A 22,632-nucleotide genomic window follows, 5' to 3' on the forward strand; every position below is an offset into this window, starting at 1 on the left:
AACATTAATATTTTTTTCTTTCAGCAAATACAAATAGTTTCATTCTTTAAGCCTACCTTTTATCTTATTACTGCTATCTAAAGTACATTTGAATGTATTTTAGAAAAAATATCAATATTTTCCTGCACACTTTTAACTTACAATATTAATAGATTCACTTAATAAATCCATAACACTTAACGTATTCAAAAGAGCTAAAGTAAATATTGAAAACTGCTTTAAGATTTTTCGATTGCCTACTGAAAATCTGAGGAAATCAATACGTGAAACTTACGTAAGATGGCTCACAGACACAATCATTACAGCTGTCCACTTTTGAACCTTGTTCCTCTCATGAAATATATTAACTAGAACAGCCCAAAATTGTCTATCTATGAGCAGATACTTCATGCTAAAGTGACCTATATTGCTTCTAATAGTTCTTTTTTTTTAATTTTTTAAAATTTATTTATGATAGTCACACAGAGAGAGAGAGAGAGGCAGAGACACAGGCAGAGGGAGAAGCAGGCTCCATGCACCGGGAGCCCAATGTGGGATTCGATCCCAGGTCTCCAGGATCGCGCCCTGGGCCAAAGGCAGGCGCCAAACCGCTGCGCCACCCAGGGATCCCTGTTTCTAATAGTTCTTGTACAATGAACAATTTTTCATTGGGTGTGCTACTGCAGTGGACCTGTAATTTACAGGATAAAGTATACAAAGACATTCATATTCCTTTCCTGGAATATAACATGCAGCAAGTATAGACTGGATTACTTTCTCCCTAACACAGATGAAATGCTGGTATAACTTTCCAGCTTTTTCAAAAGACAACAAACTAACCCTCCTTATAATTTTGCAGAAAGCACTCATTGTCATCAAACTTAGATTTCACTTTTTACCTCTCTTCCAATCATGTATAATTAAACAACACGCACACACGTGAATGCTTACTAACTTCCCATTGCTCTTTAAAATCCAGAATCCTTAGGACTCTTCATGATTTGTCCCCATCTCTACTCTAGTCCGCCTCCTTTCCTGCCACTGTTTCCCTCACTCTGTTCTCCAGACACACTAGCTGCCTTTTGGTTTTCTGAATGAACCATTTCCTTCCTGCTTTGGAGGGTTTGTACATGCTCTCGTTGACTCTATATCCTAACTCCATTCAATTTTCTCCATTCTTTGAACTGGACTAAAGATAACAGATGGGAGCCTGAACTATTATCCAAATTGTCCATTGATGTTAGGCTCTTTACCTGGCCCCCGACTTGAGTTTCATGAAGCCAGTTTGGATGACTTGTATAACCTTTTAAGCCATATTAGTTTTTTATTTTATTTTAGTATTTCATAGTATTTCGTTTTATCAAAACGTGTTAGAAATGTTCTCCTTTTCACTTCTTATTTAGCCTCCAGCACCTATGCCTTCTCTCTGAAATTCATCAAGCTCCTTTCCTTTTCTTGTCAGGTACAGTATCCAGTATAAAATATGCACACAACAAATATTTGTCATATGACTCAATTAATAAATTATATAATCAATTATAAGGTAATATTCTAGGCAGTATTATGAGAGAGAATCTGAGTAGACTGTTAGGAGATAGACCAAGAGATGGCCAGAGCAGACAACCCAGTGTTTACCAAGCTGTGAAGAACTGCCTTGCATGTGGAAGATGTTCATTAAGAAGTCATTAATCTGTCTAGAAGTGTCAGGCAAAGTTTCCCTTCACAGGAAATTACCTCTCCACACAGTCTGAGAGTCTGGAAGTCAAGTTGGATGCAGGAGCATCGTGTCCTCCAATAGCATACAGCAATCCATTCCAGGTAGTTACTCCTACTCCCCCTCTCCTTTTGGACATTTGTGCACAGAGCGTCCATTTATTAGTATGAGGATCAAAACATTCTACTGATTTGAGGCAAGAACTTCCATCACGACCACCAACTGCATAAAGTCTATAAGAATAAATAAAATAATAAATAAAAAATAGTGCCATTATTATGATTAAGGCAGAGATTATTCTCAGAGTATTTCATCGAATTCGAGGTGCCACAGATTATAAAACACACTGTCAATTTACGTGCCATCAAGACAGAAGATATGCTACCAAAGTTATATGACATATGTATATGTCTATATATATATCATATGTATATGTCATATGTATATATCATATACATATCACTCTTATCACTCTGTCTATACATAAAAGAGAACAAACTCACATGAAAGCAATGACAACTATTTCTGACAAGTCACCACTGATTAAAAACATGCATCACAATTTTAGAGGTATAAAATGTGTCTTGGAATAGGGAAAATGTGGTATCTAAATATACCATGACTTATTTCTTAAATAACTAAAATAGGACTAGGTTATAAAGGAAAGAAACTAGCCTTCCCTGCACATACCATAGGCTAGACATTTTACCTGTATTAATTTAATCACCTCAATGATGCTATGAGAAGTGATTTATATTCCTGTTTCATGGGTGAAGAAACAGGCTCGTGGAGATTAAGAGGCTTATACAGGGTCAGAAGCAGAACCAGGACGCAGTTAGAGTAATGAACAGTTGTACTGTACTGTGAGCAGTCACCTGAGATGTTCTTGCAGTAGTGAAATATGAGAATAAAAGAATTGCTTGAAACAGTGGTATATAAATTAATATTTATTACAACTGAATAGTGATTCTTCATTAATTTAAATTACTGCAGAGAAGGATACTGTAAGTTATCTAAAATGAATACAGCATGCTAATGTCCTAAGTGTTGCCTAGTAGATAAATTTTAATTCATTACTAATCAATATACTGCATTAATTTAAGTCCTTTACTCAACTTGAAATATATAAAATACTATATTTTTCTAATAGTTTTTTCAAAAGAATAATAAATTCAGATCATTGCTTATTTAAAAGTCCTCACATTCTGAACTTACATATACATTAATTAATATTTAACTATATTTTTTACCTTAAGAAATAAAATTTGAACTATACCAAATGTCTGCCAATTAAAACTCTCAGTATTTACATTTACATATTTATATATATATGGTATCTTTAAGACATTTGTTAATTTTAATTCATAATGTAAAGTATACTATGCTACTTAAATTGGTTCTTAAGTGAGAAGATGACCATATCTTAGACAGCAACATATGGCTGTAGCAATATCTTATTCTAAACGTTGTATTAATAGTATGGAAACTGAAATTTATTTGCAACTTTGTTAAAATTATTTATCCATCAAAAACTACTTGCTTGTGTTAACTAACACTTGGTAGATTAATTGTCTGAATATGGATCACAGAATTTCAGAAGACATCAGCAATTAGAAAATATAACTAAAAAACCATGTACACACATGTGCACACACACACACACTAGGATTCAAGGCACCACCTCCTCTTCACAGTGAACACATGAGTCTTGACTGTGTAAAGTGGTGTATAACAGGGGTTAAGGGGTGGAGCCACAGTCTCAGGATTTGAATTTTGGTTCTCACACTTACTAATCCTGACTGTGGACAAGTTATTTAATCTCCGCCCGCTTGAATTTTATCATCCAAAACATCTCTAAGCTCTGCTTCATAGGATTATTGATGACCAAATTTAAAATAGTCTGAACAGTGCCTTCTACGTGGTAAACATGGTGTTAAATGTTTAAGAGAAAAAAATGAATTCTGTCTCTGTATTCTTTTAGAAAATGGCATTTTTAGATCTTAAAGTTGTACAAACAACATGTATATTGAGCTAATGTTAAGGGGTAAAATGTATCAATAACATTTTCTAAAGAAATACTATCTCAAGCAATGGTTTTCAAATTTCTTTTTTTTCTTAAGAATTTATTTATTTGACAGAGAAAGAGCACAAGCAGCGGGAGTGGTAGGCAGAGAGAGGGGAGGAAGCAGGCTCTCCGTTGAGCAGGGAGCCTGACAGATGTGGGGCTTGATCCCAGGACCTTGGAATCATGACTTGAGATGATGGCAGATGCTTAACCCACTGAGCCATCCAGGCATCCCTCAAATTGTTTTCTAATAATAGGATTCTGTGGATTATTTGAGGAGGTCCCAAAAATGGTGTATTTGAAATTCAAGTTGGGGGGGGGGGTTAGAGAGAGAAAGTGCATGTTACGCTCACACGTAAGTGAGGGGGGAGTGGCAGAGGGAGATGGGAGAAAGAGAATCTCAAGCAGGCTCCACACTCAACCCAGGGTCCATTATGGGGCTCGATCCCATGCCCCTGAGATCACAACGTGAGTGGAAATCAAGAGTCCAATGTCTAAATGACTAAGCTACCCAGGTTCCTCTGAAATTCAAGTTTTAATAAGTTTCAAAATAATTTTCACCTAGCTCAATTAAATGCCATGCAAAATTCAGAACTCATCTTTTTTCTCCATGACAGTATCTATTACAGTAAAAAGAAAAATATTATGTCAAATTGGAGATTGCATCAAATTGTATTGTATGATGTGCTTTAAAATAAGATTTAGTCTTGCCTGACTTAAAATTATGATCAAGGATGCAGGCGTTGGTGATATTGAGATTTAACTTAGAAAAAAATTTCTACTACTTTCAAACTACCTCAACAATTTAACTGAAAAGTTTCCCAAGATTCCAATTAAATTGCTCTAGTAGTTAAAGCAACTGTTCTCATTTCCAGCTACTTAGCTGTGAATCAGGATTTTCTTTATACTGAACAAGAAAAACAAGACATAGAAATAAGATGTTCTTTAAAACAGATGTGTTCTTCTACATTGATTTTTATAATAAATCCATGCTACAAACTTGAACTTACAATGAATTTAAGATAGGTTCAGAATAAACTTGAATTTCCATTTGCATTAAGTATTGAGGTTTTTGCAAGGTTTCATTTGAAAGAAAGATTCTACTGCCAAAAATGTTTGCCAACAAGTGGCTTAAAAGTAGCCTGAGCAACTGGAATTCTAAATAAAGCTTTTTCTCTCAAGCATGGTAGAAAGAAAATTTTAACTCTTTGAAATTTTCAAGATACAAGATGTAACTCATAAAACATTCAAACAGTTCCTCCCTAAAGAAACAATTATATTTTGCATCAGGAAGTATTATAAAATAAGTTAAAATAACAAAAACAGTAGTTAATCTAGGCTTTATCATTCTGTAGATTAAAAGATTGAGGCACAGGGAAATGATTTGTTCTAAATCATAAAGGAGTAGTAAAGAGGCATAATTTTTTTTTCAATCAGCTGCATATTTTTATAGAAAACAACATGATCTCTGTTTTTCCAGATTCTGGATATGTACCTAAAAATGGAAACCAACAAAATATTTTAAAATATTGCTGCTTTGTTTTAAACCAACTTTAGAAAAATGCTAGTTGATAGATTAACACATCCTCTTCTTGCGGGCGATTAAAATACCATTGCATCTAAGTGGTACCATAACATTCTTTTTTTTTTTTTAATTTTTATTTATTTATGATAGTCACAGAGAGAGAGAGAGAGAGAGAGAGAGGCAGAGACATAGGCAGAGGGAGAAGCAGGCTCCATGCACCGGAAGCCCGATGTGGGATTCGATCCCGGGTCTCCAGGATCGCACCCCAGGCCAAAGGCAGGCAGGCACCAAACCGCTGCGCCACCCAGGGATCCCCCCCATAACATTCTTCAATAAGATTACACACTTCAGGTTATGTTCCAGGTACCATGCTAGGTATAAGGAACAAAATGTCAGACCAGATTATTCAAGGCTGTAATCTACTATAGGAGATGGATGAGTAAATAACAATAACAATAGAGTGCTTCATGCTCTAATACAATCATACACAAATTATGCACAGTAAAGATGCCGAGAATGGAATGGACAGTTAGAAGGTGGGGGGGGGGGCGAGGGAGGGAGGGAAAGGTGGCTAGGAGATGGGAATGGAAATGGGAAAGTTTTCCAGAGACGACTTTTGAGTAAGTTTCAGGGATGCTGAATTTGCCAGGTTCAAAACTGGGGAGACAATACTCTAAGACAGATGGAATGGGTTAAAAGATAATGGTAGTGTGAAACAAAATGTATTTTTCACAAATAGGTTAGTTCTGCTGGAGTGTAATATGCAAGGGTAGAGAGGAATGGACAGAAGTGGACAGAAGCAAGACCATAAAGGAGCCTTGGTCACATAAGCTACTGAAACCTTTTAAGCAGGAAAATGACGTGGTCCTATTTGTATTTTAGGTAGAGTATTAGGTTAAGTCTTTAAAGTACGAAAGTGAGAGAGTTAAGATTTGGGGCAAAGTGACCAAAGGACACCATCCCCTCACTCTAGGAGTTTTAACTGAAGGGTCAAGACTGAAATGACACTGCTAGTTTTCTCTCTTTTTTCAGATTAATGAGCTTCTTTGGTGGCTGACTGCTACCAAAGAATGAGGAAAGATACCTAGTGATAAATTCTGAAGTTCTTTCTTTAGCTAAAACAAAGGAAGGGAGGGGTGTGGAGATCAGATTTATTTTATTTTATTTTAAGATTTTATTTATTTATTCACGAGAAACACATACAGAGAGAGGCAGAGACACAGGCAGAGGGAAAAGCAGGCTCCATGCAGGGAGTCTGATGCGGAACTTGATCCCAGGTATCCAGGATCAGGCCCTGGGCTGAAAGCAGCGCTAAGCCGCTGAGCCATGCAGGCTGCCCAATCAGGTCCATTTTAAAAAGTGGATTTCTATTTCTCTAGCTCATCTCTTGTGATAGTGCTAAAAATGAATATAAATAAAATCTAAAAAGTGGAACATAATAGATCCCCAGGAACCAAAGCCTTTGGTCATAAAATATAAAAATTCTGCTAATATTTTCTCATTTTTCTTTTACCAATCAATCAATAACACAATTCTATATCTAGTTTTAAGTCCCTTTCTGGAAATGAAAATAAAGCATTTTAAGTGATGAAGGGTATGCAACAAACAGCTTTTATATAATAACCCTGTAGGGTTTCATTTAATGGAAGAAGGGCCTTTCATATGTAGTTAGTCCCTGACTTACCAAGAGCTGTATTGGTAATGGCTCTGTCCACATCTGTTAACTCTAGTTAGAGGAGCCAAGAGCCAAGAGAGCACCTTTCTAAATCTATTTCAGTTTTCAGATGTTTACCAAGATAAGAAAGGAGAAGTAAAGATAAGTCAGTAGAAGAGAGGGAAGGAATTATTTAGGAGAACACTGAGAGGGTCAATACTACATTTAAAACACTTTATGTGGGGATCCCTCAGTGGCTCAGCGGTTTGGCACCTGCCTTTGGCCTAGGGCGTGGTCCTGGAGTCCCGGGATCGAGTCCCACATCGGGCTCCCTGCATGGAGCCTGCTTCTTCCTGCTTCTCTACCTGTTTCTCTGCCTCTCTCTCTGTGTCTCTCATGAATAAACAAAATCTTAAAAAAAAATTATATGCCTTTTTCCTTAAAATTTTTTAAATTTAAATTCAATTAATTAACACAGAATGTATTATTGGTTTTATTGGTATTATTATATATTATATAATATGTTATATTATATAAAATATGTTATATGTTATATAATATATAGTAAGTATATATTATAAAATAATATAATGTATTATCGGTATTATTGGTTTCAGAGGTAGAGATCAGTGATCCATCACTTGTAGATAACACCCCATGCTCATCACATCATGTGCCCTCCTTACTGCCCATCACCCACTTAACCCCATCCCCTCCAGCAACCCTCAGTTTGTTTTCTACAGTTAAGAGTCTCTTATGGTTTGTCTCCCTCTCTGATTTCATTTTAAAACACTATATACTTTCAAAGCTATATAAACTACTGGATTTGTACTAAGTTGAATATGTATATAAAACTTCTTCACTCAAAATAACTTGAAATTTATAATATCTGCACATTAGAATAAAAACCTAACATGACTGAGTTATTTAAATTTAGTACTATGATAAAAAGAGACTATTTTAAAAGTTTGCATCACTCCAAGTTTTTTTGTGATTTATTTATGTACTTTTTAATGTATATTTTTAAGTTAGAGCTCAATAAATTTGGTTTACTGTGTTTTAAATGGAATTTTAAATATTTCCTTACTTTCCACTTAGAACTGCTACACCTACTGTGCTTCTGGGGGTAGACATAGTGGCAACAAAATTCCACTGGCGAGCCTGAGGGTCCCATCTTTCCACTGTATTCAGGTAGCTCCAGCCATCGTGTCCACCTACTGCATACATGGGACCTTCCAATACAGCCACACCTACAAGGTGACAGGAAAGAAGCAAGGCCTTGAGATTTGCTGCCAAGTCTTAAAAATCACATTTTAATTGAAATATACAGTTTACCACTTAGTGTTTTCATCTGAGATTTATGGTTCCAAGTCTTATGGTCAAGTCTTTAATCCATCTTGAGTTTATATTTGTGTTTGCTGTAAGATAATGGTCCACTTTCATTCTTTTGCACTTGACTATCTAGTTTTCCCAGTACCATTTATTGAAGACTGTCCTTTCCCCATTGCTTATTCTTGGCTCCTTTGTTCTAAGCTAGTTGCCCACATAGGCATGGGGGTTATTTCTGGACTCTATTCTGTTCCATTGATCTATGTGTCTGGTTTTAAGCCAACTATCATAATGTCTTAATTCCTACAGCTTTGTAGTATAGTTTGAAATCAGGGAGTTTGGTGCCTCCAACTTTGTCCTTCTTTCTCAAGTTTACTTTGCTATTGTTTTTTTCTTTTTTTTTTTTGTGGCTTTGTACAAATTTTAGGATTATTTGTTCTATGTCTTTGAAAAATGTCATTGGAATTTTGATAGGGATTGCACTGAATTGGTAAATTGCTTTGGGTAGCACAATGAACCTTAAACATGCTAATTTAATTAAGGAAACATTTACGGTAAAGATAACTGGGTTTCCAGGGGATCTCTGGGTGGCTCAGTAGTTTAGCGCCTGCCTTTGGCCCAGGGCCTGATCCTGGAGTCCCGGGATCGAGTCCCACATCAGGCTCCCTGCATGGAGCCTGCTTCTCCCTCTGCCTGTGTCTCTGCCTCTCTTTCTCTCTCTCATGAATAAATAAATAAAATCTTAAAAAAAAAAAAAAAAAGGTAACTGGTTCCCTTACTGCTCTTCCTGGTTGGTAGGTGGATAGGTGAGAGGGGGAAGCAGCACTACAGCTCTGCTCTATAAGTTTTAGAGGCAGGATCTTGAGGTCCAACAGTGGAAAGTTACTTAAAACTACACAAGATGCACACACTGCCATATTTAAAAGATTTTTCAATAATTCAGATTTAAGATATATTTGAAAAATCACTTTTATTCCTTTCCCCCTATTTATTCAAATTCGTGAGATTTTATAGTAGTTAAATTTGATACCACAATCTATTGGTATGATTCATCACCAGGGAATCAAGCCAGATTCATTTGTTCCCTTATTCAACTAATATCTGTTTAGTTTTTATTAAGCACTTAATAGAAGATAACAGAAAGGGCCCTGCCATCATAACAAGCAAAGTATATTTCAGGTATTCATCAAGGCCAACAAGAAAAATGGAATGGAGGAAAAGGGTAGAGAGGGTTAGGGGACACCTCTTGGGTAAAGAGACATTGGAACAGAAACATGAATAAAGTTAAGAAATCAGACACAGAGATATCAGAGAAGAGGTGAGGTAAAGGGAACAGTATATACAGACTACACACACACACACACGCAATCCAAGTGTGTGTGTGTGTATATATATATATATATATATATATCCAATTATATGTGTATATGTATGTGTCTATAATTAATTAAAGAGCTGGAAGAAAAATTAATGAGTCCATCTAGTTCAACTCCTCAAACAGTATTTTTGAAAATAAATTTTAGCAGAACTACTTCAAGATGAAATCTTTAATTCTCACATGTATAAGAGATAAAAGGAGTGTTTCCTATATAAAAGTTTCTGTTATAAGTTCAAATTATAACACTGATTTATTATAAGGTAAATTAGTAAAAACGAAAATGACAGAAAGAGGGCAGCCCCGGTGGCTCAGCGGTTTAGCACCACTTTCAGTCCAGGATGTGATCCTGGAGACCTGGGATCGAGTCCCATGTCAGGCTCCCTGCATGGAGCCTGCTTCTCCCTCTGCCTCTCTCTCTCTCTGTGTGTCTCTCATGAATAAATAAATAAAATCTTAAAAAAAAAAAAAGAATGACAGAAAGATTTGGGAAAAAGCTTAAAGAAGACATTTGAACTATATGATTATTCTCCTTCGAACTTGCTTCAATAAAACAGTTTGTATGGTACTTAGAATTAATGATAATACTCTATGCACAATCTAATCTGCACAAAACATAGCTGGATCATGGGCATTCTCATTCTCTGTACTAGAAGAATTTGCCTTAAGTTAAAATTAAATTTCTTTTCTCCATAGTGGGGGAAGTATGCAGGTGCAAACTTGGATTGACCTTGGATTTTATGGTCAACTCAAGTTTCATTCATGCTGCTTTTAAGATACATTCCCATTTTGTGCCTATGTAAGAAGTTGATTTTATGAACTCAAGATTAATATTTTATCAGTTAATTTTACGCTCTCCTCTCAGTACTTTACCCCAATCCTCTGGTTTTACTTCATTAGCGAACTTGAAACTTGATCACCTTGAACTGAAAACTAATTGCAAATAGTAGAATTACTTGTTTCTTTGATTTTTTTGCTATACCCATGATCAGACCAATTGTAATGCCTAGATAATTTTCATTACTGGCTATTGGCTTTTTTCTGGCAGCCTCTACTCTGGTGCTCGACATTAATAAATTGAATGTAGTACAAAGCTATGCTATCTAAACTGAGCTAGAACTTCATTGCTACCTCATCCATCTTTTAACTCATCTTTTTGATGATTTATCAAATTGTTTATTGTAACTAATTTAAACCTTTTTCAGACTGTGATACACTGACAATATGACCATAAATTCTTCCTATCACTGAATGCATACCTATTTTCATGGTGACTCTACAGCTCCTCCCACCAAGAAGAGTAGTGTCCATTAATAGATGAATGGATAAGAAAGATGTTTTGTCTTTCACACACACACACACACACACACACACACACACAGAGGAATATCACACTGGAATATTATAAAATGATGAGATCATGCCATTTAAGACAACATGAATGGACCTAGGGGGTATTATGCTAAGTGAAACAAGTCAGACTGAGAAAGACAAATACCATATGATTCTACTCATTAATGGAATCTAAGAAATGAATAAACAAAGGACAGAATCAGAACTATGAATATAGAAACAAACTGATGATTGAAGGAGGGGAGGGAGATGGAAGGCTGGGCAAAACAGGTGGAGAGGGAGACATAGGCTTCCAGTTATGGAATGTGTAGGTCACAGAATTAAGAGAGCAAAAGGAATACAGTCAATGATAATGATACAGGGATGTGTAATGGGACAGATGGTAGCTATACCTGTGGTGAACACAGAATAACATATAAACTTATCAAATCACTTAGTTGTACACCTGAAACCAATGTAACATTGTGTATCAACTAGACTCAAATAAATATGATTATAAATAAAAATAAAAATATATATACATATATATACATATACTATTATATATATAGTATATACTATCATATATATATACTATATATATATATAGTCTTTTTCTCTAGTCTTTGAATCTGGGCTTGCCCATGTGACTTGTTTTGGCCAGGGCAACATTAGCAAACATGATGCAAGCAGAAGTTTGAAAAGTTTGTGCACTGTGGCTTGCCTTATGCTGCTTTTGAAACCTTGTGACTGCTACCATGTGAAGAAGCCAGGTTAACCTGCTGAATGATTAGAGGCATGTGGCCCAGGTGTCTCGGTTGCCCAGGCCAACAACCTGCCTACCACTACACATGTGAATGAGGCCATTCTAGATCACCTAACTGACCTACCAGTCCACCGGAGATCCATGAGAAATCCCAGCAGAAATACTCCAAGGTAGCCTAAACCAGAAGAATGGCTCAGCTGACCCACAGATCCATGAGCTAAATATATCATTGTTGTTTTAAACCTCTATTTTGCTATGTAATGCAGGAAAAGTTGGGTGATACAGATACATGTCAAGCCCCATCAAATTTTATTCCCACCTGTTTCACTTTCATCAAACAGTTCTATTTCACCTATTCTTTCTCCTATCAAAAAAAAAAAATAGATCATGTGCTACAAGACCCTAAATTATCTTCTGTCATCTCAGAGTGAGCCATCAGTTCCTTTAGAGTAAAGACAGTGTCTTCGTCATCTTTGTATACCTACTGAGCAAAGAGCATGGCACATAGTACATGCTAATCAATGTCAGTTCAGTGAAATGCTGAATGAAAGAACAAAAAGTCTCTATCATATTCTCTGTGCCACCTTATGATTTCTATGGGTTTTTACTCATTTCTGCTGAAAAACCAAGGATATAGATGGGAACAATAATGCTAAAGATTTTAAATCACCATTTCACTCAGTTTAGATTAATACTGATTGTCAAAACAAAGCACATATTTAAAAAGGTGGCCTATCACTCCATCATGCTACAATCAAATCCTTAAATATCCATGTTTTTATTTGTGCTGGTTGCTGTTATATTTTTGTATATTCTTGTCTTCTCTGATGCTGTTTCTCAGTTCAGGAGCACATAAAGGAATGCTTGGTGACTAACTGTTGCTCACAATGGTCTACTTCTGCCTGGTATGGAATGGAAAAATGTAATGGATGTCTAATATATGATATCATGAATGAACCTGCATAATTATACTCACCAAGGCCATGCCTATGGGTGGACATAGGAGGCATCACACTCCAGGTTTTTGTTTTGGGGTTGTAGCATTCTACAGTGTTCAAAGTCTTCAGTCCATCTCTTCCTCCAACCACATACAGTTTGTCATCTAACACTGCAACACCAAACTGTAGCCTCCTCCCATTCATATTTGCTACAGGAGTCCACATATTTGTACGAAGATCATACTTTTCAATGCTTGTTGCTCCTTTAACAGTAATATATGGAAATTATGGAAATAAAAATCTCACCATGTTTGAGTATTTTATGAATTCATACATATAAAACAAATCATGATTTTCTAGCATTGACAATAATAATTTTATTGTATTTCAATGAGCTTCTGCATGGTCAGGATTCTGCTTATATCTCTGACCCCATCTCCTCCTATTCTCTAGGCCATACACAAGGCTCTGTATTAAAAGGTCAAGTGAGAAAGGGTTATTTGTAACAGCTAGAAGTTGGGGGAAAATGAAGGTAGATTAGTGTCATGGAAGCCAACGTAAAAAAAAAAAAATTGTAGCAGATAGTTTTGAAGGAAGATGGAGGCAGAGTAAGAGGACCCTAGGCTCCCCAACTCCCACGAATACAACTAGATAAACAGCAAATCCTAAATAGGAAAGAATCTGAAGACTGACAGAACAAACTCCACAACTAAAGGTAGGGAAGAGGCCACAATGAAGATGGCAGGACGTGTGGAGGCACGGCTTGGGAGAGAAATGGATTGTGGCTAATGCAGTGAGGAGGGAGCCATGGTCTCAGATAAGGGTAGGAGGCAAACTAGCACACAGGGGGTACATGGGAAAATAAATCCCCTTGGCAACTGGTTTGGCAAGTGAGAGGGCCTGAATTTCACGAGTTCTTGCAACCAGTGGGGCTTAAAGTCTGGAGTTTTAACAGTTAGCATGCTTGGCTCTGGGAGAGGTTGGAGGACACTGGGGCTGCCCCTGAAGAAGAGGCAAGGGAAACAGAATGCAGACGTACAGCATGGAAACAGCGATCTGAAGAGCACCTGGGGCACACAGTGAGCATGTCCCAGGGAGGCAGCATTCATGGAGGCCTCTCCAGGAACAAAGGAATTGGTAGATGCCATGTCCTTCCTCTTGCTCCTCAGCAGAAGCATGGGGCTACCTACAGGAACCAGTGCAGTGCCAACACTTACCACCTACCTTATTTACACCAAGTTCTGTTCCCCCAAACTCCAGCAGAACTGCCCTTCCCGGTCACACTTGCCTCAGTCCCAGCACAGCAGGCCCCTTCCTCAGAAGACTAGCCCAAACCCCTGCCAACCAAGGAGTTTTGTGAGGCCTCAGTTCCAGTGGTGGTGGTGATAGGTCTCATTTCACAAGCAGACCAGAGCATGCCTAGTTCAAATGCACAACACTCAGGCCAGGCACCAAATGCTGCCTGTAACAAGCAAAGACAGCCTCTGCAGACAACTGGTCTGAAGGATAAAGTGACCAGGCCACAATAGCAGAGTACACACAGCACACTGGAGACATTCCCAGAAGCACAAGGCCCTGGAAACTATTCTGCCGGGCACTATAAGATCTCTTATTCAGGAGATGCAGCTGACTTTTCTAACATAGAGAAATAGGCACGGAGACTTAGACAAAATAAGAAGACAGGAATTGGATCCAAATGAAAGAATAGGACAAGATCACAGCTGGAGATCTAAGCAAAACAGATTTAAGTAACATGCCTGATGGAGAATTTAAAGCAATGATCATAAGGATACTCACTGGTCTTGAGAAAGGAGTGGAGGACATCAGTGAGACTGAGAATAAACTTAGAGAATTCAGTGACTCCATCAAAGATAATTAAGATTCATATTATAGGAGTCCCAGAAGAAGAAGGGACAGAAAAAAGGGCAGAGACTTATTTAAAGAAATAATAGCTGAAAACTTCCCTAACTTGGGGAAGGAAACACATATCCAGATCCAGGAGGCACAGGATCCCCCAACAAAGTCAGTAAAAGCAGACCCTACACCAAGGCTCTGTAACCCACACCAAAATATCTTGTAATTAAAATGGTAAAATATAATGATAAAAAATATTCAAGGCAGCAAGATAAAAGAACATAATTACATACAAAGAAACCCTATAATGCCAGCAGCAGATTTTTCAGCAGAAACTGTCTATGCCAGAAACTTACCAGGCCAGAAAAGAATGGCATAATATATTCAAAGTACCAAGTGGGGAATATTTGCAACTAAGAATACTCTATCCAACAAGGCTATCATACAGAATAGAAGGAGAGATAAAGAATTTCTCAGACAAACAAAAAATAAAGAAGTTCATGACCACTAAACCAGCCCTGTGAGAGATATAAAAGGGACTTTTTGATGGAAAGGAATGACAAAACAAAAAAACAAAAAACAACAACAACAAAACAGTATGAAGGTAGGACACACAAAAGCAGTAAAAAGAATATTTCTTTTAAAAGTTGGTTAAGAAACTCACAAATAAAAGGTTGTAAAATAGGATACCATATATCCAAAATGTAGGGAGGACAGAAGAATGAATGGGTTCAAACTTAAATGACCATCAACTTAATATAGACTGCTATATACAAACCTAATGGTAACCACAAATCAAAAAACATTAATAAATATGCAAAGAATAAAGAGAAAGAAATCCAAATATATCACTAAAGAAAACAAGCAAACCATGAAAGAAAGACAAAGAATCAGAGAAAAATCTCCAGAAACAACCACAAAGCAAGTAATAAAATGGCAATAAATACGTATCAATAATTACTTTGAATGTAAATGGACAAATCAAAAGATAATCAAAAGATATAGTATGACAGAACGAATAAAAAAACAACAACCCATCTGTCTGCTGCCTAGAAGAAACTCATTTTTGACCTAAAGACATTTGCAGGTTGAAAGTGAGGGGGTAGAGAAACATTTATCCTGCAAATGGATGTCAAATAAAGCTGGAGTAGCAATACTTATATCAGAAAAAAACAGACTTTAAAACAAAGATTGTAACAAGAGACAAAGAAGGACACTACTTAATAATAAAAAAGACAATCAAACAAGAAAATATAACAAAGTAAATATTTAATGCATGCAACACAGGAGAACCCAAATACATAAAACAATTAACAAACATAAAGGACCCAATTGAGATGGATTTAGCAGTTATACACAGAACATTTCACCCTAAAACAATATAATATACATTCTTTTCAAGTACACATGGAACATTCTCCAGAACAGATCACATATGAGGCCACAAAACAAGTCTCGAAAAATTTAAAAAGACTGAAGTCATACCATAAATCTTTTCTGACTACAATATTTTGAAACTAGAAGTCAACCACAAGAAAATCTGGAAAGACCACAAATATATGAAGGTTAAATAACATGTTAACTAAACAATGAATGGGTCAACCAGGAAATAAAAGAAGAAATTTAAAAATACATGGAAACAAATGAAAATGAAAATATAATGTTTTAAAACCTTTGGGATATAGCAAAAGTGGTTCTAAGAGGGTAGTATATAGTAATATAGGCCTATAAGAAAAATCTCAAATAAACACCTAGCTTTACACCTAAAGAATAAACAAAACCTAAAATCAGCAGAAGGAAGGAAATAAGAGAGATCAGAGCAGAAAGAAATGATATAGAAAATAAAAAAACAGATCAATGAAACCAGGAGATGGTTCTTTGAAAAAAAAAATCAATAAAATTGATAAATCTCTAGCCAGACTTATCAAGAAGAAAAGAGAAAGGATCCAAATAAATAAAATCACAAATGAGAATGTAGAAATAACAACCAATACCATAAAAATACAAGCAATTATAAGAGAATATTATGAAAAACTATATGCCCACAAATTGGACAACCTAGAAGAAATGGATAAATTCCTAGAAACATAAAACCTACCAAAACTGAAACAGGAAAAAGTGGGAAATTTGAACAGACTAATAATCAGCAAAAAACTGAATCAGCAATCAAAAAACTCCTAGCAAACTAAAGTCCAGGACCAGATGGCTTCATGAGAAAAATCTACCAAACATTTAAAGAAGAGTTAATACCAATTTTTCTCAAACTATTCAAAAAAAGAGAAAAAGAAGGACAATTTCCAAATTCATTCTATGAGGCCAGTATTCCCCTGATACCAAAACCAGATAAAGCCACCACACACAAAAAAGAATGACAGGACGATATCCCTGATGAACACAGATACAAAAATTCTCAACAAAATACTAGCAAATTGAATACAACAAATACATTTAAAAAATCAATCACCACGATCAAGTGGGATCTATTCCTGGGTTGCAAGGATGGTTCAATATTCACAAATCAACCAACATCACATCAATAAGAGAAAGGATACGAACCATATGATCATTTCTTTTCTTTCTTTCTTTTTTTTTAGAGAGAGAGAGCAAGAGCATGAGCATGTGAGTGAGTTAGAGGAGGGGGCGCATAGGGAGAATGAGCAAGAGAATCTCAAGCAGCCTCCATGCCCAGGGTGGAGGCTGATGTAGAGCTCAATCTCATGACCCTGAGACCATGACCTGAGCTAAAATCAAGAGTCAGACACATTTAACTGACTGAGCAACCCAGGTGCCCCATTATCATTTCAATAGATGTAGAAAAAGCTTTATCAAGAAAAAAGGATTTTCTGGATAAAAATCCTCAACAAAGTAGCTTTAGAGGGAACATACCTCAACATAATAAAGGCCATGGCTAACATCATCCTCAATAGAGGAAAACTTAGGGAACAAGACAAGGATGAATACTCTTACCACTTTTATTCAACATAATACTAGAAGTCCTAGCTACAGCAGTCAGACAACAAAAAGAAAAAGGCATCCAAATTGGTAAAGAAGAAGCAAAAGTTCCACTATTTGCAGATGACATGATAATATATATAGAAAATCCAAAAGATAGAAAATCCAAAAGACTCCACCAAAAAACTGTTAGAAGTGATAAACGAATTCAGTAACAGGGTAAAAAATCAATTCTACAGAAATCTATTGCATTTTTATATGCCAATAATGAAGCAGAGAAAGAGAAATTAAGAAAACAATCCTATATACAATAACACCAAAAATAATAAGATATCTAGGAATAATCCTAACCAAAGAGATGAAAGACTTGTACTCTGAAAACTATAAAACATTTCTTTCTAATGAAAGAAATTGAAAATGACACAAAGAAATGGAAATACATTCCATGCTTATGGACTGGAAGACCAAATGTTGTAAAATGTCCACACTACCCAAAGCAGCTACTTTATAGCCTGCTATAAAGCAAGCTACTCTATCTATCTATCTATCCATCCATCCATCCATCCATCCATCCATCCATCCATCTATCTATCCATCTGTTTTTTTAAGTGGGCTCCATACCCAGCATGGAGCCCAACATGGGGCTTGAACTCACAACCCTGAGATCAAGGGCTCAGAGCAGAAGTTGGATACTTAACTGACTGAGCCACTGAGGTGCCTCTATCTATCTATCTATCTATCTATCTATCTATCTATCTATCTATCTATCATCTATCTATCTACCTATCTATCTATCTTTAAATAATCTCTATGCCCAATGCCCAATGTGGGGCTTGAACTCACAATCCCAGATCAAGAGTCACATGCTCTACTGTCTGAGCCAGCCAGACACCCCTGCAATCTATTCATTTAATGAAATTCCTCTCAAAATGCCAACAGCATTTTTCACAGAACTAGAACAACCCACCCTAAAATTTGTATGGAACCAGAAAAGACCCCAAATAGCCAAAGAAACCTTGAAAAAGAAGAGCAAAACTGGAGGCATCACAATTCCAGACTTCAAGTTATATTACAAAACTGTAGTGATCAAAATAGCATGTTACCGGCACAAAAATAACACATGTACATCAGCAGAATGGAATAAAAAATCCAGGGAAAAAACCCCACAGTTACATGGTCAATTAATCTTTGACAAAACAGGCAAGAATATCCAATGGGAAATATGCAGACTCTTCAAAAAATTGTATTGGGAAAACCCGACAGCAACATGCAAAAGAATGAAACTGGACCACTTTCTTACGCTATATACAAAAACAAATTCAAAATGGATGAAAGCCCTAAATGTGAGACCTGAAACCATAAAAATCTAGAAGAGAGCACAGGCAGTAATTTCTTTGACATTGGTTACAGCAACTTTTTTCTAGATAGATTCCCTGAGGGAAGGGAAAAAGCAAAAATAAACTATTGAGCCTATACCAAAATGAAAAGTTTCTGCACAGCAAAGGAAACAATCAACAAAACTAAAAGGCAACCTATGGAATGGGAGAAGATATTTGTAAATGACATATCTGATAAGGGGGGAGTATCCAAAATATATAAAAAAAAACTTATATAACTCAACATCCAGAAAACAAATAATCCAATTAAAAAATGGGTAGAAGATGCGAACAGATGTTTCTTCAAAGAAGACAAACAGATGGCCAATGACACATGAAAAGACGCTCATCATCACTCACCATCAGGGAAATGCAAATCAAAACAATGAGATATCACTGCCCACCTGTCAGAATGGCTAAACTAAACAACACAAGAAACAACAGGTGTTGGTGAAGATGTGGAGAAAGAAGGACCCTCTTGCACGGTTGGTGGGAATGCAAACTGGTGTGGCCACCGTGGAAAGCAGTATGAAGGTTCCTCAAAAGGTTAAAAACAGAACTACCTTACAATCTAACAATTGCAGTATGGGGTACTTACCCAAAGAATACAAAAGCACTAATTCAGAGGTGCCTGGGTGGCTCAGTCAATTAAGCAATCGACTCTTGATCTCAGCTCAGGTCTCAATCTCAGGGTCATGTGTTCAAGCCCCACATTGGGCTCCATGCTAGGCATAGAGCCTACTTTAAAAAAATTAATTCAAAGGGATACATGTACCCCTATATTTATAACAGCATTATTTATGATAGCCAAGATATGGAAGAAGCCAGAATATCCACAAATTGATGAATGGATAAAGAAGCTGTGGTATATACGTACAATGAAATATTACTCAGCCATAAAAAATAATGAAATTTTGCCATTTGCAATGGCATGGATGGAGCCAGAGAGTATAATGGTAATGCTAAATGAAATAAGTCAGAGAAAGACAAATACCATGTGATTTCACTCATATCGGAATTTAATGAAAACAAAACAAACGAACATGGGGGAAAAGAAAAGAGGTAAACCAAGAAGCAGACTCTTAACTATAGAGAACAAAATGATGTTACCAGAGGAGAGGTGGGGGGGATGGGTGAAATAGGTGATGGGGATTAAGGAATGCAATCATGATGAGTACCAGGTGATTAAAATAAAAACTTAAAAAAATTTTTTGTAGCAAGTAAAAACTACTAACAGTATTAAATGCTACCTAGGGGAGCAAGTAAGATTAAGACTACAAAGTATTATTGGATTTAGCTTCATGGAAGTCATTGACAACTTTATGGAGAGTCCCTTGTCTGACTGGCTAAGACATGATGGGGAGGTGAGAGGATGATAGATAATGAGCATAGATGATTCTATGAGAAGTTCAGCTATAAAAGGGAGGAGAGAGATGGGAGTTACTAGGTAGATTGAGAGAGGTTTTGTTTTGTTTTTAAAACTTGATAAATTTGAGTTTGCTTGAATGCTAATGGGAAGGATCTAGTTGGGAGGAAAGAAGCTGAAAATACAAATGGAAGGCATCCACTTAAGAAGAAGGTTCCTGAAAAAAAAAAAAAAAGAAAGAAAGAAAGAAAAAAGAAAAAAAAAAAAAGAAGGTTCCTGGGCAGCTCGGGTGGCTCAGCGGTTTAGCGCCGCCTTCAGCCCAGGGTGTGATCCTGGAGACCCAGGATTGAGTCCCACGTCATTGAGTTCCACGTCGGGCTCCCTGCATGGAGCCTGCTTCTCCCTCTGCCTGTGTCTCTGCCTCTCTCTCTCTCTGTGTCTCTCATAAATAATTTTTTTTTTTTTAAAAGAAGAAGGTTCCTGAGGAGGCAGGAAAGGGCAGTGTCAGAACACAGGTGTGGGGCTGGCTTTCCTAGGAGGAGGGAGGGGATACACATTCTGTTGCAACATGGAAGGACAAGAGTGTAAGTGCAAATCATGAACTTTGGAAACTAAGAATGTGGGAAGTCCAGGAGTAACTGTCTGTTCCTATCTACATTTTTTTAAGAATTAAAGTATTCCAGTCCATTAAGTGTCATCTGACTTTTGATTTCAGCTCAGGTCATTATCTCATGGTTGTGGGATCAATCCCCGCATCAGGCTCTGCACTCAGCATGGAGTCTGCTTCAGACTATCTCTCCCTCTCCCTCCCACTCACTCATTCACTCTCTCTCTCTCTTTCTCTCTCTGAAAATAATAAAGAAAATCTTAAGAAAAAAAGAATTAGAAGATTCCAATAACTCTTTTGTTTTATGAGGTGAGAAAGTTAAAAGCCTCACCCCTCTAAAATAATCCAACCTCCATTTATGAAGAGTTCAATTAGATTCTATTTTACTTCTCTCTAAGTGTCTAATACAACATGCAATCAGAGCTATTTTTAGAGAATTAGAATCAGGACAAATATTTATTCCAAAGTATTTGTTATAATTGGTTCATCAGAGCACCAATACTATTGATAGTCATATATATATAGATAGATATAGATACACATACACATACACAGAATATTCTATTTTCTGATGTTATGGTTTTTTTTGATATACCCTACAAAATTCATAAGCTACTTGAAATATGTTCCAAATCTTTTTCCATCTCTGTATTCTTTTTGTTTTTTTGTTTTTTTTTTTTTTAAGATTTTAAGTAATCTCTACACCCAGCATGAGCTTGAACTCACAGCCCTGAGATCAAGAGCCACACATTCCACAGACCAAGCCAGCCAGGTGCCCCTATTTGTTTTCACAGCAACAAACAGAGTTCCTTATATATAGTAGCTGTTCAAAAATAATTTTTGAGCTTGAATAATCTATAATTTTTAGCTATAATGAGATTTTATTCATACACTCAGATTATTTTATGTAATAGGATAGTTTATACATCACTCTAAATTTGATGTTTAAAATTATCTTCATTCTGTCATACAAAAAATCCAGTTCACTAAGCAGCATCATGGTTCTACGAATTGGTAACTAAAATTTCCTTTGCTAACACCAAACAGAATTCTTTTTTTTTTTTTGACATTCATCTTCCAAATTTTATTCATAACTGTTGAATATGTGTGTAAGAATGCAAATACATCATTACTAGAAAGATAATTTAAATAGCTAAATAGACATGGTATAAATAACTGCAACACAATGATACTACTGAATAAGTCAAAGCATGATCTTTTATGACATTTTTGCAAAAAAAAAAAAGGGATATTTTTATGGGGTACTTTATATAATATTTATTTTTAAAAAATATTTATTTTAGGTGGGGGGTGCAGAGGGAGAGAGAAAATCTCAAGAAGACTTCCAGCTGAGCCCCACTTGGGGCTTAATCTCACCACCTGAGATCATGACCTGAGCTGAAATCAAGAGTTGGATACTTAACTGACTGAGGCACCCAGGTACCCCTATAATATTTCATTTAAAAAGAGGTAATATTGTTATCAGGGCTGTTGAACAGTGTTCTCCCCCCAAATCCATGTTTATCCAGAACCTCAGAATATAAACTATTTTGAAAATGTGGCTTTTTTTTTTTTTGATATAATTAGTTAAGATGGCAACATGTCATGGAAAAGTATGTTTGTGTGAGCAAACATAATTCTTTTTTTTTTTTTTTTTTTTAAATTTATTTATTTATGATAGTCACAGAGAGAGAGAGAGAGAGGCAGAGACACAGGCAGAGGGAGAAGCAGGCTCCATGCACCGGGAGCCCGATGTGGGATTCGATCCCGGGTCTCCAAGATCGCGCCCTGGGCCAAAGG

General features: G+C 36.4%; 1 protein-coding gene and 1 long non-coding RNA gene across 7 annotated transcripts in view; one reads left to right on the plus strand and one right to left on the minus strand.

Moving 5' to 3' along the window:
• The window catches only part of LOC111095295, a 72,998-nt gene that overhangs the window by 13,723 nt on the left and 36,643 nt on the right, over positions 1-22,632 (plus strand). The window lies entirely within an intron of this gene.
• KLHL5 (kelch like family member 5) overlaps positions 1-22,632 on the minus strand; it is an 88,152-nt gene that overhangs the window by 10,474 nt on the left and 55,046 nt on the right. For 5 of the 6 annotated variants that reach the window (XM_038533476.1, XM_038533475.1, XM_038533474.1 and 2 more), the window contains 3 exons: positions 12,716-12,940; positions 8,025-8,187; positions 1,714-1,926 (listed from right to left, as the gene is read on the minus strand). In XM_038533476.1, the coding sequence (XP_038389404.1) occupies positions 1,714-1,926; positions 8,025-8,187; positions 12,716-12,940 (601 nt within the window). The remainder of the gene's footprint in view (positions 1-1,713; positions 1,927-8,024; positions 8,188-12,715; positions 12,941-22,632) is intronic. The other variant, XM_038533473.1, reaches the window with a different exon arrangement.

This window comes from Canis lupus, chromosome 3 (genome assembly GCF_011100685.1).
Source record: "Canis lupus familiaris isolate Mischka breed German Shepherd chromosome 3, alternate assembly UU_Cfam_GSD_1.0, whole genome shotgun sequence".
Lineage (NCBI taxonomy): Eukaryota > Metazoa > Chordata > Mammalia > Carnivora > Canidae > Canis > Canis lupus.